Raw genomic sequence first — 13,473 nt, forward strand, 5'->3', positions numbered from 1 at the left:
GAACAGAGTATGGAACACAACCTAGCATTCTCACTCTCTCTGTTGTTATTTGCTTGCAGTTTGTTTTCTTTTTCAGTTTTTCTTTTTCTTCCTTCTTCATCTGATTTTTCTTGTGCAACAAGTGTATAAATATGTATACATATATTGGATCCCATATGTATTTCCACATATTTAACATGAATTGGATTACCTGCCAGCTAGGGGAGGGAGAGGAGGTAAGGAAGGGAAAATTTGGAACAAAAGGTTAGGCAAGGGTCAATGTTGGAAAAATTACCCATGCCATATGTTTTGTAAATAAAAAGCTTTAATAAAAAATAATGGAAAAAAAAAGAAAACATACACAGTAATATGATTATCACAGGACCAACTGTGATGATCTTGGCTCTTTTCAACAATGCGTTGATTCAAGGCAATTCCATTAGACTTGGGATTGTAAATGTCATCCTCATCCAGAGAAAGAACTATAGAGCCTGAATATAGATCGAAGCATAGTATTTTCACCATTTTGTTGTGGTTATTGTTTGTCTTGTTTTTTTTTTTTTCCCCTCTCATGGTTTTTTTCCCCCACTTTTGATCTAATTTTTCTTATACAACTATGGAAATATGTATAGAAAAATTGCACATGTTTAACATATATAGGATTACTTGCCATCTAGGGGAGGAGGTAAGAGGAAGTGAGGGGAATAATTTGGAACCAAGATTTTGCAAGGGTAGATGTTGAAAATTATACATAGGTTTGAAAATAAAAAAGCTTTAATAAAAAAAAAAAGAAAAAGAAAGCCCAGAAGACCCTTATTTGTATCCTTTATAATCTTATTTTGTGAACAATTATAGTAAACTTGGTTATCTTAATTGATCAAAAAAAATGAATGTTGAAAATTATCTTTACATGTATTTTGAAAAATAAAACACTATAACAAAAAAAGAGAGATGAACAAGCTAATATTACAAAAATCTGGAAAGACTTATATGAACTGACGCTGAATAAAATGAGCAGAAAAGGAAAACATTGTACACAGTAACATTAAGATTGTGTGATCAACTATGACAGACATAGCTCTTTCAGAACTACAATGATCCAAGACAATCCCAATAGGCTGGATGAAAAATGCCATTCACATCCAGGGAAAGAAATATGGAGATTGAATTCAGATTGACGCAAACTATTTTCACCCTTTTGTTGTTATTGTTTGTTTTGGTTTTTTCTTTCTTTCCCTTTGGTTCCGATTACTCTTTCCCAATGTATAGAAAAATGTTAAAAGCGATCGTTTATGTATAACCTTTATTAGATTGCTTGCTGTCTTGGAGGGGGAGGAAAGGGAGGAAAAAAAATGTGGAACTCAAAATCTTAGAAAAATGAATGTTGAAAAACACCTTTCCTTGTAATTAGAAAAATAATATATCATTAAAATAAAATTTTAAAGAAATTCTATTTCAAGGTTTCAATTGATTTTTCATAAGTATTTTTAAATTATACTAATAATTTATATAAATTCCAAGAGCTTTAGAATAATTTACTCTTCATGAAAAATATGTCTTTTAAAATATTCCTTTCCCAATTTATTACCAATTTTCCTTTAGGACTACCAAAAAATATGAAGTTTTAGTAAATATTTACACTATAAATTTGATTCTCATCTCTCTTCATATAAACTCTGCTCATTTAGGTTATTCATTTGAAACTTAGAAGTTATTATCCTACTAGTGACATCCTGAAGAAAATACCATTAGGAAATTCATTTCTTGGGAGGAATTCTAGTTCTTTACCCAGTGGACATATTATAAATGCCCTATACTGTGATTCCCTCCATAAATACAAATGATTAAAAATTATATTTTAAATGTTTTAGTATTCTGAAGACAGACTCTCTCCTTTCCAATTCATTTTATACATAATTGCCAAACTGATATTCCTAAAACCATGTTTGACTATATCATTCCCCAGTTCAAAAAACCCTTCACAATCCAGCTCCAATCTATTTTTCTAGTATCATTACACTTTCACACAATTTACATTCGAGACAACCTGGAATATTTGCTGTTCCCTATCTATAACATTGCATCTCCTGCCTTCATGCCTTCTTAAGACATATTAACCTCATCATTCAATGGAAAGTACTTTCCCCAAAATTAATAACAATCTATTATTAGTCAAACCTAATAGTCTTTTCTTAGTTCCCTCTTTTTGGACTTTACTAAAGCTTTTGACACCCTCTTATTGATACCTTCTTCTCTCTAAGATTTAGGTAGGTTATTTTCTCTTTGCTGTCCTCATATCTATCTGACCACTTTGTCCTATTAATATTATTAATATCTCTTACAACACTTTCACCACCTTATTATATAGGGCTTCAGCACCTTATATCAGGACTACTGCAATAGTCTGCTGTTTGGCCTGTCTACCACAAGTCTCTTCCTACTTGACTCCATCCTCCATTCAGCTATTTTAAAAAGTGATCTTAAAGTTCAAATCTGATCATATAATTCATCTTTACTCCCCTACTCAAAAAATTCCACTGACTTTTTAATCACCTCTACATTCAAATAGAAAATGCTGTTTGGTATTCAAAATCTTGCATAACCTATCTCTTCTACTTTTAAAATAGAAATCTTCTTAAATCTTACATTCTTTTCTCATTCTCCATATCCTGCCTTGCTATTCCTCAAACACAATACTCCAAATCCCAACTCTGTGCATTTTTATTGGCATCCTCATGCCTGGAATGCTCTGCTCCCTCATCTCTCTCCTTGCTTGCTTAAGTCTCAATTAAAATCCTATCTTCCACATTAAGTTTTTTCTGACCCTTCTGACACTTAATTTAGTGTCTTCCCTCTATCAATTATTTTTATTTATTTTGTATATATTTTATAAAGTGTGTCGTTAGCATCTTGCCTCTGCCATTAAACTTTGAGCTCCTTGAGGATAGGAACTGTCTTTTATGTTTTCTTTGTATCCCTAGCACTTAGCACAACATCTGGCACAGAGCATGTACTTAATAAATATTTATTGATTAAAGCTCTCCCCAAGCCATTAATGTGCTCCCTCTTCCCAGGATCCCAAAGTTTCCTTAAAAGTTCAGTAGGAAGTCTATTCTTGTCATACCCCAAGTGTTCACTGCACACAAAAATTATAATTTCTATATTATGTTTGTTTTTATATGTTCATATTGTTTCCTCTTACCCCCAAATATAAATTTCTTGCAGACAGGGACTATTCTACTTTTGTGCTTGGCACAAAATACTTACCAAATATACCAAAAAAATAGATACCTACCAAATATCTGTTAAATGACTAAACTTTGGATAGAGAACTAGCCCTGAAATCAGGAGGACCCAAATTCAAATCTGTCCCCAAACACTTGACACTTCCTAACTGTGTGACCCTGGGCAAGTCACTCAACCCCAATTGCCTCAGCAAAATAATAATAACAAATGACTAAACTTGCCTATTATTGAAACAGGTCTTTAACCAGGAATGGAAAGAAGAGATTGATTAGGTACACAATGTGGTTCCCTGTCGTTTTTACTATGGTTGGAAAATGAAGGAATATTTGAACATCCATAGAGTACTGATAAAGCCAAAGGATAGGACTAGGATCACCGCACAATCCTTTTCAAGGGATCAGAATTGGAGACTTTTCTGAACTGAAGTTCAGGTAATGGTTGAACTATATTAGCTTTAGATTCAATTCTAAGATTCTATAAGTTGCCTAGTGTGAAAGTACAGAACACAGTAGAATCAAAAGTAATTTCACCTAATCTATAATCATCTCCACTTTCATTATCAAAAACATTTATTCAACAGCCCTAGGAGTTTCCAAAATATTATTAACAAATAATTAAACAGTACTTCAAGGTTTACAAAGTACTTTGCAAACTTACTTATTTCTCATAACAACTCTTTGAGGGAGATGACATCTCCATTTTACAGATGAGAAAACAGGCTGATCAGGTTTAAGCAATTTAGCCAAGGTTACACAACTGGCGAATAAGGCAGAATTTGCATTAAGGTACCAGAACATTCTGACTCAAAATGTAGCACTCCTTTCAACTCTGCCAACCTTTGGACAAGCCATTGGATCCCCACAATCCAGATGTATTCATCAAACATACAAGCAAAGTTGTTGCTCATCATGCAATGTTCAATGTTACATTATGTTACAACTTGTGGAACTAATGTGGGGTGTTCAGGGAGGGGAAGATTCCAGATCATAGAAGGATTGAATTGGGGGGGAGGGGTTTGGAGGATGGGAAATGCTACTTTTTAATTAGTAAAGGTAAGTTTCTAAGAGTATTAGAACTGCTTAATGAGACACAAAGAGGTAAAGTTCATCTAAAGGACTAGCTTAGTACAATCTAGAAGAATTGTAAGGCAATTATTATAAGACAAAATTTTGTAAGATCTGATAAAGGTGACTTTGAACCAATTTATCGAGGCAGTATCTTTAAAGGAAGGAGAGAAAAGAGGAAATTAAATATTTTGAAGTACTGCAAAAAAAAATCTTTATACATAATAAACAGTTGTATGTATAGTACAAAAATCATTAAATTGGATTTCAGTCATGACTAATTTCTACTATTCTAGGTTTGCCTAAGAAAAAGTCATTCATATCAATAAAACACCTAAGACAATCTCCTTATTGAAATTGTCAGATTGCATGTGAAGAGCTTTTTAAATCTCAGATGTTGTGTATTAGTGTGAATAATTAATAATATCAGCATGCTCTCACTGCCTTATATACTGCTCTTGAAACTTCTTCCTGACTTATGTCTGCTGTAAGAGCCAAAGGAGGTACCTGTAATATTTAGGAAAGACAAAACTATACACGAAGTTTATCAAGATCCACAATAATAGTACCTGCCCTTAAAAATAACACTCAATTACTGAAAGAAGCTTTTCTCTTTATAGGATTTGTAAGACTATAATGTCACTATCAATTTTATAGTATTTCTCCCTTTGTGAATAGAATGGAAAATCATAAAAATAGCATATACAAAATTCCCAACAAGTCTCTCTACTAAAAAAAAAAAATTCTCTTGATGAATTCATTGAGATGATCACTTAATAAACTGGAAAAAATAATACAACTAGTCAATTCACTAGTTAAGATTTTGGTTAAATTCCTGTTGGCAAGGATTATTATTTTGTTTTTAAATATAGGTTTTATCTTAAGATCATTAGTGATCATGGATAATACTCTATTATAGTGGAAGAGCATAATTTTGATGTTAGAAGGCTTAAAGTTCCAATTCTATTACTTACTGGATGACCTTATAGTAGTAAACTTTTTGTGTGTCAGTGTCCCTATCTGTAAACAGGCTGTAAACTGATATTTCTATCTACCTTATAAGTGAGTCATGGACAAAAAACACTTTGAAAACTTAAGTGTTATACAAAATGTCCACAGGTACTACATTTTATATATATATACTACATGTCCACTGTCTACATTTTACAACAAACTAAATTTCAGGAAATGCTCAAATATAGATGCGCAAAGTCAAAGGCACCAAGCTAACAAATTATACATTCATTATACATCTTTAAGGGGAGAATATATACTCATTTTATTTTTTAGGCAATTAGGGTTAAGTTGTATTTTAAGTATCTGAGGCTCAAGTCCTCCTAACTCCTGGGTGGAGCTCAATCCACTGCACCAACTAACTTTAACTTCCCCATATATGGTCTCATCTTCAGGATGTTGCAGAGATTCTTATTCTGATATTCAGATCATTTCTGGGGTCTCTTCCAACTCCAAGGTCCCATGAATCTATGAAATGAATATTCTTTAATACCTAAATATAATTAACAACCTAAAAAAAATCTTGCTTTTTCCCCATTAAGGTATTTGGTGTTTGCTCATAACACTTCAATACTGTAAAAAGCTGAAAATAATTCATGTGGGTTCTTTTTCTACAAAAGTGACAAGTGCTTCATACCTTAGCAAATGGCTTTCATGATTCGCTTATACAAAACTAACTTATATTACATTGAAAATCACCATAAGTGATGAATCTATCTGGGATATTTTTTGAATGCCAGCCTTTCACTTATCACCATGCTACACTACTTTTCTATTTCTCTGGTTTCCCTACCATGCCTCAGGAAGCTCATTATTAGAAAAACAACATTCTGCAAGATCCCATCATCCTTAGGATTTCACCTCAACACCATTGTCTTCTAACTGGAGAGTAGAGCCACGAATTTCTCCATATGAGGAAGTAGTTCATTTAGAACATTTCATTTCTCAGCAGCTGCAACAGTTAAATACCCTCCGTCAGGCTCACCACTTTGCAGCTTTCTCCGTGTTTTCTTCCATTAGATTGGAAATTCCTTTAGGAAAGAGACTAACTTTCTTTTCTTGCATTTGTACTCCCAGAGCTTAACACAGTGCTTGGCATATGGTAGGTACTTAATAAGTCTTTACTAACTGACTGACTTGGTGATAACAATCCACATTTATACAATATTTTTAAGTTTTACAAATCATTCCCTTAACTTTAGTTAAAAAGGTTTTCTACATCACTTTATATTTCTCTATGATTTAGACAAATTGACCTCACAACACACTTCTGCTTCTTAGATTACCTTTCTTCAAAACTCTGATTAAATTCCATTTCCTACATGAGGTCTTTTTTATTTTTCCCCTAATTACCTGTGCTCTCCCTTTCTTGTCCCAAATTACTTTTTAAAATATTACATATGTATATTTTGTTTTCGTGATGGGCTGTTTTATTTTTTACTTTGTATTCTCAGTGTTTGGATCATGGTAGAGACATAGTAAGTACTTCTTGAATGATGTTTATATATATAAAATTAGTAAGGCCCAGAGAGGTTGGCTAGCCCATAGTCATAACTTACATTACGGCCAGATTTAAATTGCTCATCAAAAATGAAGGCCAACATACTTCCATTATATTACTCTGTCTTTCTGGAGCCTATATTCTGCTAACAACTTTAAAACTCTTACGTTGTTTACTTTCAAGTCATGATGAATAACTGGAATAAAATTTTAGCATGATTACTTATAACACATACATCAAATATTCTATATTTTCCCCTGAAGTAAAGTACTCATCTTAATACATATTAAATTCGTTTACTCTGTTACTGATTAAATCAATCTTATCTTTTTGCTGTAATTTTAAGAATGCAACCTCTTTGAAGTCAGACACTGTCTTCCCAAGTATTATTACCAAGCATCCTACACTGTTGGCAAGAGCCTAATTTGTTCATCAATAATAATAAATAGGAAAATGCACCCAGTATCAATTCTCCTGTCTCCATGCTACAGAAATGATTTGGAAGGCATTTAAAAAATTAAAACTGACAAGCCAGTATCAAAGTTCAACACCAATTAAATAAGGCTAACTCAGGATATCCAGAATGATATTTGTGATCATTGAAACTTTTAGACAATTAAGACGGACTTGGTCTCATAATCATCAATACTTTTAATTCCACCAATTTGGAGTGGCAGGGTTACAGCTAGATATTTGAGGATGTGCTCCTTTGCCACAAGAAAGTTTTCAGTCAACAAGCATACATAAAACATACATAAACTTACGCCAGGCATCATTCTAAGTGCTAGGAATATAAGGAAAGGCAAAAATATTATCCCTCTCTTTCCTCACATTGTAATGGGAAAAACAACATGTAGCTAACTGCATAACAAGATACACAATGTGAATGGAAGGTAATATCAAAGGGTCCACACTAAGAAAGGCCTCCTGCAAAAGGTGGGATCTGAGCAAAGTCTTGAAGAAAGGGGAAGAGATTAGAGATGAGAAGGGAAGGTATTACATGCATGTCAGTAAAAAGACAGAGTTGAAAGATGGGATTGTTACCTATAAACTGCTTGTTTATATCTTTTGACCATTTAGCAACTGAGGAATGGCTCTTATTTTTATAAATTTGACTCCATTCTTTATATATTGAAGGAGAGCAGAATGTAAAGCTATAACCTAGAATGGATGGTGGATTGTAAAGTACAAGAAGATTGGAAACAGAAAAATTTCAAATTGTGAAGAGCTTTAAATGCCAAACATAGAATTTGAATCAAAATCAAACCTTTTTGATTCTTTTTAAAAATTTTTCCCCTTTTTAAACATTAATATATATATTTATGGAATAAAACATTTCCATAACATAATACAATAAAAAGATGACTGTAAGTGAAATTGCAAATCTACTAAATTCAACTTGTTATTCATTTCAAATAACAAAATTATGTAAATCTTTTGCCTTCTTTTTTTTCTATATTTGATTCTGAAGAGGACGGGGAGTTTTTGAAGCTTACTAAGCAAGGGTAGGACTTTTAAGAACACCACTTTATAAATATGATAGGAAAGATGGAATGAAGATCTACATCAGAGGGCTAGCTATGTGAGTAGAGATAAAGAGGCTTTCCAAGAAAGGAAAGTAGGACAAATAGTTTTTTCTTAATTTTGATAACCCTGAGATATGGAGGATTTTTTTATAATTCAATATTTTATTTTTCTCCAGTTAGATGTAAAAACAATTTTAACATTCATTTTTTAAAAATCTTTTGAGTGCCAAATGCTCTCCTTCCCTCCCCTCTCCCACAATTGAGAAAGCAATTTGACATAGATTATACATGTACAATCTTGTAAAATGTCGTGAAAGAAAACAGACCAAAAAAAGAAAAAGAAAAGAAAGAAAATTAAAGAAAAGGGATGTTTCAAACTTCATTCAGAGTCCACCAGTTCTTTCTCTAGAGATGTATAGAATTTTTAATTCATAAATCCTTCAGAATTTTCTTGGATCATTATAATGCTGGGAATAGCCAAATTATTCACAGTTGATCACTATCTAATATTGCTGTTACTGTATACGATATTCTCCTGCTTCTACTCATTTCAATTTGCATTAGTTCATAGACGTCTCATTTTTTCCAAGTATATCTTGCTTGTCATTTCTTACAGCATTTAATAGTATTCCAACACAATCACATACAAAAACTTGTTCAATCATTGCCCAATTCATGGGTGTTGCATCAATTTCCAATTCTTCACCATGTCAAAAACAAAAATAAAAAACAACCTGCTAAAATATTTCTTTTTTTTTTTTTTTTTTAAATCTCTTCAAGATACAGCCATAGTAATAGAATTGCTTGGTCAAAAGATATGCATGATTTTTATAGCCCTTTCACTATAGTTTCAAATTGCTTTCCAGAACAGCTGAATCAGTTCATGACTTAACCAATCATTTTCGTTTTTGTGTCATATTAGACAACCTGATAGGTGTGGAAGGGTAGCTCTGATTTGTTTTAATTGTTATTTCTCTAATAAATAGTGATTTGGAACTTTTTTTCCCATAAAACTATATAAGGCTTTGATTACTTTATTTGAAAACTGCTTGTTTATATCTTTTGACTATTTAGCAACTGAGAAATGGCTCTTGTTTTTATAAATTTGACTCCATTCTTTATATATTTGAGAATAAAGTCTTTATCAGAGAAACTTGCTATAAAAATTTTTATACAGTTATAATTATTTTCTTTCATTCAATTTGGGCTGTTTATCCTGCTCACTCTCTCTCCTTTCACCCTGTCCATTCTTAAAAGTATTTTGCTATTCCCTCTTTGAGCTAATTTCAATAAGTTTAAGGTTTTGGGGAGAGCCATTTCATTATTATTTAAGTTAGTTACGGATTGTTGTTGTTTTTAATAGAGAAAGCAATTTCTCCATAGAGTTTGTTGTACGGGTTATTAAAAAAAAAAAAGTCTTAAACATAGAAGGAAAGATGAAGAAAAGAATATATATTTGATGAAACCAAGATGTTTTATTGGACGACAGCCTAAAAAGATGGAAATGCACACTTTTATTCTGGTACACATCATTTTAAATTTAATTTTTTAAAAACAGAAAGTGAAAGTTTAAGTTCTTTTTTTTTAAAAAACAAACTAGCATAAATTTATTTTGGATTGAGGTTTTTCAAACACTTAAAAGCAACTTAAATTGTATCAATAATAAAGGACCATCCCTACAAAAATACTGATTCGGACTCCAAAAAATTATTAAAATAAAATCAAAGAGCATAGATGTTTGTGGAGAAAACTCCTGGAAATTCAGATTGAGTTTGAAGGAAAGAAAAAATTGCTAGAGGAAAATAGATAATAAAAAAAATCTAGAAGATGGCAGGGTAAACCTACCTTTGCTTTGACTTCAAGTTTAAGGTGTAGCTCTGATTGCAGGGTTATAAGCAAAAGTTGCTTGTTCTGCATATCTTTTTTTTTTTTTTAAGTTGTAAATTACTACTACTGCAGAAATTGAGGCCTGTTTTGAAGCATTTTGCTGAGATAGCACACAATTTTAAGTTAAAAAAACAAACAGGGACTAAAATGAAGATCTCATTCCCACCCAACACATCACCAAATCCTACCCAAACCAATTTTAAGTAATTAGAAAATACTTAACAAATAAATAAAAATACAATAAAACATGGATAATATTACATTTTAAAAACTTAAGTCACTATGAGGCCCTCAAATATAGTTTCCCCACTTCTGAGTTTGACAACATTGCACAAGAAAATGATGGTTTATCCAGAAATCAATTTAAAAAACCTCTCAGAATTGTTACCATTTAAGTTTAAAGCCCAGGAAACTAAATGGCACAGAAAAACTGATGATATTCATAAATATTGCAAGCAAGATTAGTGAGCCTAGTGAATATTCTTTTATGCCATAACATCATTTTAAAAAAAGAAAAATTTCAAAAGGATTTGACATCAGGACATGGGGGAAAAGAGGTTTAGAGTCCTACTAGGATTTAAATGTGTGTCTTTGGTTCTTTTCCTACCATATTAATAACTTCCTATTGGTAAATTTGGCACATTATTTAATAACTGTCCTTAATCTTCATCTACAAAATCCTGAGGTCATTATCTATTCCCCCCCAATCCTAAATGGATTTGTAAAATATATGGCTTACGTAACTAATGTAACTGTCTATAAATACAAAATGTAATTTTATCTGTTCCTCCCTCCTCCCCCACCAAAACAGAATACAGTACAATAGAAAGATTTTTAAATCAAAGTGTCATGCTACATGGCCAATTGCAGTAAGTGGTTATTCATGAGAACATTAAACCTTCTCAGGTTTCCTTTTCTGATGTTCTTCCTCTTCCTCTCCAGTTCTTTCAAATTTCCAACCCCCATCCAGCTAACCACAGAAAGATATAGATCTCATCTCTAGTCATCTTTGTGACTAGTTTGGAAATCTACATTTGCCACATTTATTCACTTCCCCCTTCATTAGCTGTGTATAAAATGGGAAAAGAAAAAAAGGAAAGAAAGAAAGAAGTTTATATCAGTCTTATCATTTTTAAAAATTGCAAACAATGATGTTCTAATCTCAAATTGGACATTAAAAATCTTATCAGCTCTTTTCACGCATTCAAAACCACTACAAAATGTCCAAGATATTCCTACAGCTATAAAAAAGGGCAATTTAGAGCAGTACTATTCTAATATCTTCATAACGTTTTAGGTGACTTTTAATTTGAAAATCCATTTAAATACAACTGGTCAAGATTTCAGTTAGTTTGGTGGAATCCAAGTCCTACCATTAAGACAGGAAATCAACTTCTAAAAGGCTTTCACTGTCCTTCCTTCCCATCCCCCAACAAAAATAAACTCATCAAAACAGACGCAGCAGGACTCTCTCAAATTTTAATCAAATATTTCAAGGGTTCAACCAAAGTTGTTGGCTTAATACTATTTCTTCTTCCTATCAAATTTTAGTTACCATCCGCTTAATCTCTGCTAAGATCTATGGTTTGTACCTACAGCAACAACGAATGGGGGAGTGGGGGAGAAGGGAGGCGGAAGAGGAGAGGGAATCCTTTACTAAATCAAGGAAAAAGCCTCTCCGAACAAGAATCGTTTTTGTTTTTAATCACTTCAGTGCAAATTCAAAGTAAAAGTAAGTTCAGGTCATTTCCTGAGCAGCACTGCAAGTTAAAACATAACATAGAAAATCAATTAATCTTTCATCGCAAGGACTGCAGCCTGGAAGCACAAAGTAGGGGGTGGAGGGAGACAGACGTGAAAAAGGAAGAGGAAGGATTTTTAAAAAGAAAAAAAAAAAAAAACCGCATGACAAATAGGAACGCTCAAACTTCAGCGATTTTCTTACCTCATTCAGCTCCGCAGAGGAGTCATTTCCATATTTCAAGACAACTCCAGAATTCATGATTGAACTTTTCAGACTTGATTATTCCGCCAGGTTTTAATACACGGAAATTGTGTATAAGACTCAATACTGACTCCCTTTCCACGCGTTTTCCTTTTTGCACATTTTGTTCAGACAGCCATTTTCACTCAGGAATTTGTAAATCCAAAATAATGATGCAAGCACTCCGAAAATAGCCAGGTTGTTAGGTTTTTCGTTTCACCAAAGATCCATTGCTACAAAAAATTCTCTAACACTGCCCCGACTGCAGACAGAAGGTAGTAAACGCTTTGCATTTCCAAACTGCCAAAAGTCCATGTGAAATAACAGCTCCAACAATATCCTCGCAGTTCTGAGCTACCTTTCTCTTCAGCTGGGTTGGAAGACAACTACCAGAAGAGACCAGAACTCGAGAAACCATCCAGGACGCTTCCAAAGAATCAGTCGGACGAGCCCCGTGGAACAAGAGACCGCTGGAGTGAGACATCGACCTCTCAGCGGCACTACACACTATAGTTTTCCCCCTCCTTTTCAGCCTGGAGTTGTAAGTGATTTCTGATTGAACACAGCTGTCTTGCTGCTGGCTAAAGGGTGAGCAGAAGAGGCGGGACCTAAAAAGAAAAAGGAGGGAGGAGGACATTTTGTAACTGCAGGCATCTTTCCAAAGTCTTTGTAATACTAATTACAGCATCTAAAACTACAAGGTTTTAAAAAAAAAAAAAACAAGAAAAGCCACTTAAATAGCCTAGGAAATAAGGTTGTCTAGGGTTTGGGGGAGGAAGGAAACAGGGAAAGGAAAAGGAAAAGCTATAGACTTCACTAAGTCATGAAAAGTCCTTCCCTCTAAGGTACTGACTAATCTGAAAACTTTCAGATAGTCTTGAACTTCATTAAGATTTTACATTAGCTTAAGGCAGATATTTTCTCAGATCAACCAAAGAGAATTGTTAAGGAATCTTGGGAATTAAAAGATAGTTTACAAACTAACAAACTCCTCCAGAAGCAGATGATCAAGGGATTGAAGACTATATTTACTGGAAGACTAGTTGAAGGAACTGATGATATTTAGCGTAGCAAAGAGATTTGATAGGGAAGGTTATAACAGCTGTTTTCAAAGATATGAAGTGTTGTCATCTTGGAAGAGCCTCTCTGACCCCAGAAGAGAAACAGGTGAAAGCGGTAGAGAGACAGATTTAAAACGATGCAGAGGAAAACTCTTTAAAACTGGGAATTTATCCCAAAAAGGAATGAATTTCCTAGGTAGTTAGTGAGTTC

General features: G+C 33.2%; 1 protein-coding gene across 2 annotated transcripts in view; it reads right to left on the reverse strand.

The window, feature by feature from the left end:
* MCC (MCC regulator of WNT signaling pathway) overlaps positions 1-13,006 on the reverse strand; it is a 225,492-nt gene extending 212,486 nt beyond the window's left edge. The window contains exon 1 of one of the 2 annotated variants that reach the window (XM_051962155.1): positions 12,163-12,997. In XM_051962155.1, coding sequence (XP_051818115.1) covers positions 12,163-12,219 — 57 coding nt within the window. In that variant the 5' untranslated portion in view covers positions 12,220-12,997. Of the gene's footprint in view, positions 1-12,162 lie in introns of both variants that reach the window. The other variant, XM_051962163.1, reaches the window with a different exon arrangement.
* Positions 13,007-13,473: the final 467 nt, after the last annotated feature.

Source organism: Antechinus flavipes, chromosome 1 (genome assembly GCF_016432865.1).
Source record: "Antechinus flavipes isolate AdamAnt ecotype Samford, QLD, Australia chromosome 1, AdamAnt_v2, whole genome shotgun sequence".
In the NCBI taxonomy this organism is placed as follows: domain Eukaryota; kingdom Metazoa; phylum Chordata; class Mammalia; order Dasyuromorphia; family Dasyuridae; genus Antechinus; species Antechinus flavipes.